Below are 8,507 nucleotides of genomic sequence, written 5' to 3' on the forward strand. Positions count from 1 at the left end.
GTTCTGGTATTTTTGTGCGCCCCGTTTTGGAGAGCTCCACAGCAGCAAGCAGGGATCAGGCGACTGAGAGAGAAAATTGAAACAAGTGCAGGTGTTCGCGGGCACCTAAGCCTCCTTCTTAAGGCAGTCCTCCAGGCCAATGATGGCTCCAGGGTAAACCACGTGGGGTGCCCCAGAGCCTATGGCACGGCGGCCGGCTTGTCCCCAGCCAGCCTCTGGTTCCCCAGGAGAGCAGTGGAGAACTGTCAAAGCGATCTGGGGTGGCGTAGAGAGTCCGCGAGCCACCCAGCGCCTAAGGCCTGGCTTGTAGCTCCGACCCGGGGCTGCTGGCCCCCAAGTGCCGGCTGCCACCATGAACAGTGAGGAGCAGTACTACGCGGCCACACAGCTCTACAAGGACCCGTGCGCATTCCAGAGGGGCCCGGTGCCAGAGTTCAGCGCTAACCCCCCTGCGTGCCTGTACATGGGCCGCCAGCCCCCACCTCCGCCGCCACCCCAGTTTACAAGCTCGCTGGGATCACTGGAGCAGGGAAGTCCTCCGGACATCTCCCCATACGAAGTGCCCCCGCTCGCCTCCGACGACCCGGCTGGCGCTCACCTCCACCACCACCTTCCAGCTCAGCTCGGGCTCGCCCATCCACCTCCCGGACCTTTCCCGAATGGAACCGAGCCTGGGGGCCTGGAAGAGCCCAACCGCGTCCAGCTCCCTTTCCCGTGGATGAAATCCACCAAAGCTCACGCGTGGAAAGGCCAGTGGGCAGGTAAGCCTGGCTCTTTCTCCCTTTCTCTTTCCCTAGTCTGGACTTGGCTGCTACTGCCTTCAAGAACTCCCCCGGGCCTTTTCTCACAAGTTCCTCTGAAACCCGCAAGGATAATGCAGGCTTAGAATAAAGTCTATGCAAGCCAGTAAGTCCACTCATGTTGGCAGCTTGTTCTCCATTCAACACTCTTCCCTCCTTGCGCTTGTCCTGAGCCTTTCTTACCCTGGGAGCCAACTCCCACGCTGGAGAAAGAAGAGGCCTAGCCAGGCTCAGAACTCCCGAACTCTCTGGATCTTTCTGCAGAGAGGAACCTGGACTCCCGGACCCCAAGGGCCCCAAGCAAGTTATGCAAGATGTCTCTGATGATGGAGTCCCTTGGAAACCCTAGGCCCCTTCACTTCCCGGCTCTATCCTAGTGGCCTTATTAGAGAAACGGGGCCTCCTAGGGGCAGTAGGAGTAGGAGAAACACAGGAAGAAGGGAAAGGAAAATTGCGTCCATCCAGGTAGGCCCTGGAGTAGGATGAGGGGTGGGGGTGAACAGGGAGAGGCTGTACCAACGCGAGGTGCTCACCGGGAGGGTTGAAAGGCAGGTGGTTCACTCTCTCGGAGTCTGGCAGTTGGCAGAGGTCTCTGGGGTGCCAATTCTTTTTGAACCAACCCAACGTGTTTGAAGGGTCCTCTCTGGAGCCGCGTCCCAGGAAGCAAATATGCAGAAGAAGGGGCCTCCTCCCTGCTGTCCGGCTCAAAGAAGCAAGACACCCTGGCTTTCCTTAGCCCTAGGCGCCTGCTTTGTGATAAAGTCCTTCCTTCCAGCAGAGGCGAAGCGGAGCAAGCCCTAGGTCCCTTCCCGCCGGATGCTGGCAGCCAATTCGTGTGGGGGCCTGTGCCCGCCGCTCCACAATGTTATCTCTTCCGGTCTACAGCCACTTCTGGTCACACCTGGACTGCAAATAGCTGCTCTTTCTTTTGCTTTCCGACTGACTGTCGGGAGCAGGAGCGAAGGGTTAAGACGCTGGAGTTGCCATCCCCTGAGAATTCTCAACGTTGTCCTCCGGTCCTAAGGCGCCTGGTCTGACACTATCCCAGGAGCAGCCAAGCAAAGCTCCGAGAGAGTATGGGGGTAACGAGGTTCACCAAGGATTCAAGGGTGGAAAAAGAAGGGGGAAGGCTCCTTTAGCTAGTTCATTTTCTCACCGAGGAAAAAAACAAAAAAAAAAAAAAAAAAACAAAACAAAAAAAAAAAACAAAACAAAACAAAAAACCCTGACTTAAAACAGGCCCAAACTCTTGCTGGGGAGATCCTCCACCTCTGAGCAATTCCAAGCAGCTGGAGCAGGTAGGCCGCAGCAGAGGCCTCTCAAGGCCAAGACCAAAGGGCGCTGAGACCTGGCCATTGGGCTGCCCAAAGACAGACCCTCCACCTAAAGGGGGTTCCTTGCCAAGGAACCACGAAGCAGAGCCCCGGAGATTGATTCTTTCTGGCTATCCACTCCTGCTCTGGGCTAGGGTAGGAACAAGCCAGGGAGTTAAATCTGAGCAGAGGAAGCAGAAAGCCTTTCCTATGTTTGGTGAACACTTTGGAGACCCCTCCTGACTGTGAGATCTGGGTACCAGGATCCTTTGCGGATCCTTTCTGACCATCAGCAAGCAGGACTCGAGGCAGACTACCCCTCTCTTCTCCCTGTAGAAACCTGCAAAGAGCTCCAGCCGGCCCCACTTCAGAAGGACTGCAAGGTTTAGCGAACCCACCTGCGTGTGCTTCGTCGGTTCACAACCCCTGGAAAGGGCTTAATGGCTGAAGGGCTTATAGTAGGACTATGAATGCTAATGGCAATAACCGCTTATAAATAATTGGACTTAAAAGAACTTCATAATCCCTACTGGTGAGTTCTACTGAGCCCCAGAAAAGTCAGATCGAGCACTCTGAACATCTCACCAGCAGATTCTAACTTTAATTCCCACCCGTGGCTTCCTCTAGCTGAGCACAGGTTCCCTATAGTCTTTCATTAGGGCTTGGCAAAGTAGGCAGCTGAGGGCAGTAGTTGGAAGAATCTGCCAGTTGTTGGCATTTAAGATGTCTCTTTAAGGTTAGGTATCTTTCCTTTCCTACACCAGGAAAGGCCTGTGTGGTTTGGGGACACAGGTTTGTGTTCCTGAGGACACAAACTGCTTTCCAAAGAGTGGTCTGGGGACTTCACTTCAGCTTCTAGTGCCTCCCCAGTACCTGGGGGAAGACCCGGGGAGCAGATTCCATCCTGAAGATTAATCCCTTGCCCTCAACACACTCATTCACCTTTCAGCTCTTTGGAAACTGTCTCTCACCCCTGTCCTGAATCAAGTCGGCCTCAGTCTCTTCCACTGGGCTTTGCTGGAGAGCCTTCCATCCTGCATCCACACACAGTCCAGTGCAGTAGACGCTCTACCGAGCTGGGAAGAAAGGACCCAGACCTGGGAAACACTGGTTGGCTTCGCTGATTTCCCGGTGACTTGGGTCTGTTGCTTGCTTTAGATGCGGGTTTGCAGCAAGCACGGGCAAGCCCTTTGGTGAGCCATCCGTCCCTTCTCAGAGTGGCTCTGGTTCAGGATAGATCTGGCCTCAGCAACATTTGTGGTCTTTTCCTGCTAAGCACGACCTTTCCCAAAACAGAATTTCTTCTTCTCAGAGGCAGAGGGCTAATTGAAATCACAGTAACAATTAACACTCAGTTAGAGTTCATTATAACTTTATTAAAAATAATATACAAGCCCAGGAAGATGACTATTTGAAACAAACAAACAAATGTACCAAAACGAAAAAAAAAAAAAACCAACACGTTCCCTTTCAAGCTTTAGGGCTTTAATTCAATCCACAGAACCTAAAATAAAAGGAGAGAACCAAATCCCTAAAGGTGTTCCCCACCTCCCTGTGCTCACTGCCGTGTTCTGACAAGCATATTCTACACACAACAATAATAAAGACGTAAAGCATAAAGATGATATAACAAATAAATAAAAGCTATAACAAAATATGTCCATAACTTAAAGAGAGCACCATAGCCTTTCAAACTGTAGTCTGCATCTATTAGTGAGTTGTTACATTCACTTAAAATTATTTTTGAGACTCATTTACGTTGCTGTTGCTGACCTGGAGCTAGCTAGGCAACCAAGCTCGCCTCCGGGGCTGCCTCCCCCTGCTTCTGCCTCCAGAGAACCAGAATTAAAGACCTCGCCACCAGTAAAATAAGTTAACATGTTGAGCTTAGCATTGTTTTAATGAAACAGGGAATAAAGAGGAAATTAGCATTAATTGTGGTAAAAGCTTATTCTAGAAATGTTTCTTGGATATATATATACCTATGAGGATGAGATAGTAATCAGACTGAACTGAACTGGGTCAACATCAGAACGTTTGTTTAAAATTTTGCATTTAAGGCATATCCTTAAGTAGAAAGGAGTTGATCATTTTTTTATTATGTGCATTTTAACATCAATTAAATGAACTAATTTTGAAACCACTGGTTGCCAGTTCCAAGTGTGATATTGAGATGAGAACCGGCATGGCTATGGCCTGAGAAAAGGGCTCCATTGCTTAGGGAAGACTCTGGTGGAACCGCAGTGGGTCTCTGGAGCAATGGGCTGCGGCTGGATTCAACAGCTGCGATCAGTAGGAGGGCTGTTCCTGGCCTGGGAATAAAATATTTGAGCTTCATGGGGCCCCGGGGAACCTCACTGACCGATTGTATCACCCACAGGAGGTGCTTACACAGCGGAACCCGAGGAAAACAAGAGGACCCGTACTGCCTACACCCGGGCGCAGCTGCTGGAGCTGGAGAAGGAATTCTTATTTAACAAATACATCTCCCGGCCCCGCCGGGTGGAGCTGGCAGTGATGTTGAACTTGACCGAGAGACACATCAAAATCTGGTTCCAAAACCGTCGCATGAAGTGGAAAAAAGAGGAAGATAAGAAACGTAGTAGCGGGACCCCGAGTGGGGGCGGTGGGGGCGAAGAGCCGGAGCAAGATTGTGCGGTGACCTCGGGCGAGGAGCTGCTGGCAGTGCCACCGCTGCCACCTCCCGGAGGTGCCGTGCCCCCAGGCGTCCCAGCTGCAGTCCGGGAGGGCCTACTGCCTTCGGGCCTTAGCGTGTCGCCACAGCCCTCCAGCATCGCGCCACTGCGACCGCAGGAACCCCGGTGAGGACAGCAGTCTGAGGGTGAGCGGGTCTGGGACCCAGAGTGTGGACGTGGGAGCGGGCAGCTGGATAAGGGAACTTAACCTAGGCGTCGCACAAGAAGAAAATTCTTGAGGGCACGAGAGCCAGTTGGGTATAGCCGGAGAGATGCTGGCAGACTTCTGGAAAAACAGCCCTGAGCTTCTGAAAACTTTGAGGCTGCTTCTGATGCCAAGCGAATGGCCAGATCTGCCTCTAGGACTCTTTCCTGGGACCAATTTAGACAACCTGGGCTCCAAACTGAGGACAATAAAAAGGGTACAAACTTGAGCGTTCCAATACGGACCAGCAGGCGAGCTGGACCGGGTGCCTTTGTCTGCCCAGAAACAGAACGGCTGAGCAAGCTAAGGTTAAGAATAACGAAAGGCGGCTGTTGGAGGTTTCAAAGAGAGCGCTTCTTCCAATCCCCCCTCCTCTTCCCCCTCCCTCACCTCCTTTTCCTTATTTCCCTTTCCTAGAGTCGTTCCCCCTCTTCAGCCAAATATTTCATTAATCTCTATCCTTCAACCTATACCATTTCCTTTGAAAATCAGAAATTCTTCACACCCGGACCTCCTCGTGCCCCTAATGGGACCTCCAGGGTCCTGAGGGACAAAGATGCAGAAGGACATTTGAAGTTTCTGTTTTAGAGCGCGAATATCCTCCTGAAAGGAAGGCAGGTGCCCTGGTACACCTTGGAAAACTAGTCACAACGCCCTGAATTAGAAGATGGGAGAGAGGAGCAGGGCAAAACTGGTTGTTTTCATTTAAAGCATTAAATTAACCATTCTTTGCCAACAGGTCTACAATTTGAAGTCAGTCAGTTGCTCCTTTCAAGGTCTGAGCCTTGTCTTTAGGCTGTTTGTGGAAAATGCTTAATAAATATGAATAGCAAGAGAGGGGTTGAAGGCAACCTGGCTGATTTCAAACCTTCCTAGAGGTCGATGTTTCCATTTCATTTTAAAATCTTAACTAGCGTTTTTTCTGATTAAAAAAAAAATCTTCTTTGATGGCCGTGGTGGTGCACTTCTTTAGTCCCAGCACTTGGGAGGCAGAGGCAGGCAGATCTCTGGGTTTGAGCCTGGTCTATGAGTGAGCTTCAGGATAGCCAGGGCTATGCAGAGAAACACACTCTTGAAAACTGACAGACAGCAGAGCCCTTGTATTAACCACAAAGCTGAATTGATTTAGTTGGCTTCAAATTCCTTTCCTTATGTTCTGAAGGCAACTCCCAAATGAGAGGGGAGGAGGCTAGGCAGTTTGTTTACTTATTTAGTTTAATAATTTGTAGTGTTTCTTAGAGAATATTCTTAGAGTCACACTGGTAGAAAGAAACTCTCTTAATCAAAAATGTGTGTTTTCCCCCCTCTCTTTAGGGTGAATGCATCCTTTCTGGATGCTGCTCACAGTGTGGGCTCTGGGATGAGACAAATCTACATTAGAGATGTCAAAAAAATTCAAGGTCTTCTCCCACTTTAATATAGTGGCAAAGTTTGTGCTACCTTCTAGGGTTGCTGTAGGGTTTAAATTAAAGATATAAACCGGCTTACTTAATATATAGAAAGGATTCATCCGACCATATTATTAGCAAACTGTTTTGCTCATCATCATTTTCTTGAAGAGCCTGGCCTAGAAGCTGGCCACTAGCCTCTTCCAGTCTCCATGGGTCCCTGAAGGGTCTCTCCTTTAGCAAACCCCTGTACAGTTGAAGTGATTTTTCAGGTACCCATTGGTCTTAGCTAAGCAATTCCTAGTTTTATCAAACTCCCTTGTTGCCCACAGCAAACCCACCCTCCACCCCCTACCCAACCCCCACCCGCTCTGCGCTTCTTCCTAGGATGTTTGGTTGGGTTTGGTGAAGAGGCTGAGACCCATCCTTTTGCGTCTACGTAATGTTTGGGTTCCAGAGTAAACCAGCCTGTTCTGGAGTCTAGAATCTCAATCTTACTCACATTGGCTGGAGTTCTAGGATGTGCCCAGGAAGAAAGGCAGGGAGGGGCTGGCAGGAGCTGGGAATTTGGGGCACCAGGTAGTTGCAGGGCTGACTGGTGGAGGCTGGCAGCTAGAGAGATCGGCATGCCTTTCCGCTTGTGCTTGCGCAGGATCGCAGGAGGTTTGGGGAAGCTGGGGCATGGGCTTTGCTGGGTTACGTCTCTAAAAACAATCTGGTTACCCTGTCCTTGAATGTCCCATCCCCTTTCCTACACATGGCTTTGACCGAGTTACTTAATTCTATTCTCCCATGTGATGGGGCTCAGAACAAGATTGGAAGGAGATGATGTCTTCCAAGGGCTTTGAAGGGGCTCCAATACGGGACGGGTGTTGTCCCGTAGTTCCCAGTAGAAAGCTCTCTTGCTGAGAGGGGCTGCTGGCCAGACAGTCCTCAAGAAAGTGAGAGAAGCCACACTGGGTTTGCCTGTAGGCGTGGGGAGAATTCTTTGGGATGCCTTGGGTAGCCAGTCGGATAAGATTCAACCACAGAAGTGAGAGCGGAGTCTACAGCTCCAATGCCGGGCTCCACCTGTGTAACCAGGAACTGGGGAGTCACCCAGAGCTGACTAGCCTGAGGACACACAATTGAGGCCCCTGGGGGTGTGGGGTGGGTTAGAAGCGCCGGAAGCTCCAAGCTCAAGCCCTGGTTTTGTTTTGTTTTGTTTTGTTTTGTTTGTTTGTTTTTTAAGCCTAGGTTTCTAAGCGCTGAAGCCTTAAGGATGGGGGTGGAGCACGACTGGGGGACTTCTGTGCTCCTCCATTTAGAGTGCTCCATTCACGTAAGGAACAGGCACCACTGCAATGACTTTGGAAAGTGTTAGGGGAGGGTGTGTGAGCGCAGAGTGTGCCTGCTTGCACCCCCTCCCCCACTTCCTTTCCACGAATTTGCCCCGGGCAGAATCCACTTGCCCCACAATTCCTCTTGAATTCATCATGGGAGAGGCGTTCCCGGATACAGATGTATGGATCAGCCCTAAACTCCCTGTGGATAAAGAAGTGGAGACCTGGAGAACTCCTCGGGCTTCCCCGGGGCTTCCCAATCGCGCACCCTCGCCTGGAAGCCTCCGGAAATGACAAGCCTCTGAGCTAAGGGGCTCCTGAGAACAGGATTTCCCTAATCCTGGAGGGGTTCCCAGTCTAGAAGGAGGTGGCACAGGAGAAAGGAAAAAAAAAAAAAACCCGCATAAGAAACAAAGTCTTTGCTTTTCTTTGGATACGCCTCTTCCTGTGACTTTGCTCTCAACTGTCCAGAGAGCTCATCTCCAACAGATCCATTTTACACAGTTGTGTGGTGCTTATAACGCACAGTCTAAGGCAGAAGCTGCCACCGGAAACATTTATTCGGCTCTTTTCATAAGCTAGAACCCCTACTGTGGTAGCCCCAGAGAGGTTTTTATAACCCTCTTACTCTTAACACTCAAGGAACCCTGGGGGGCGCTCATGATTATCTGTGAACTTACCAGAGTGAACAGGAGTTAAACAGACTCACCGTGTCTCTTTTGAAGAACAAGGGCAGTTTCAGCTTCCCCAGTTATCTTTAGGTTCCTGACCTGGTAAGGCCAT

General features: G+C 50.6%; 1 protein-coding gene and 1 long non-coding RNA gene across 2 annotated transcripts in view; one reads left to right on the top strand and one right to left on the bottom strand.

The window, feature by feature from the left end:
* The window catches only part of Plut (PDX1 associated lncRNA, upregulator of transcription), a 42,924-nt gene extending 41,289 nt beyond the window's left edge, over positions 1 to 1,635 (bottom strand). The window contains exon 1 of the long non-coding RNA NR_038157.1: positions 1,334 to 1,635. This is a non-coding gene — a long non-coding RNA (PDX1 associated lncRNA, upregulator of transcription). The remainder of the gene's footprint in view (positions 1 to 1,333) is intronic.
* On the top strand, positions 211 to 5,962 carry Pdx1 (pancreatic and duodenal homeobox 1). The gene is made up of 2 exons (NM_008814.4): positions 211 to 761; positions 4,494 to 5,962. Exons 1-2 carry the CDS (start codon positions 353 to 355, stop codon positions 4,937 to 4,939), a joined length of 855 nt encoding a protein of 284 aa, NP_032840.1. The 5' UTR covers positions 211 to 352; the 3' UTR covers positions 4,940 to 5,962.
* Positions 5,963 to 8,507: the final 2,545 nt, after the last annotated feature.

The sequence above is a fragment of the Mus musculus genome, chromosome 5, assembly GCF_000001635.26.
Source record: "Mus musculus strain C57BL/6J chromosome 5, GRCm38.p6 C57BL/6J".
Classification (NCBI taxonomy): domain Eukaryota; kingdom Metazoa; phylum Chordata; class Mammalia; order Rodentia; family Muridae; genus Mus; species Mus musculus.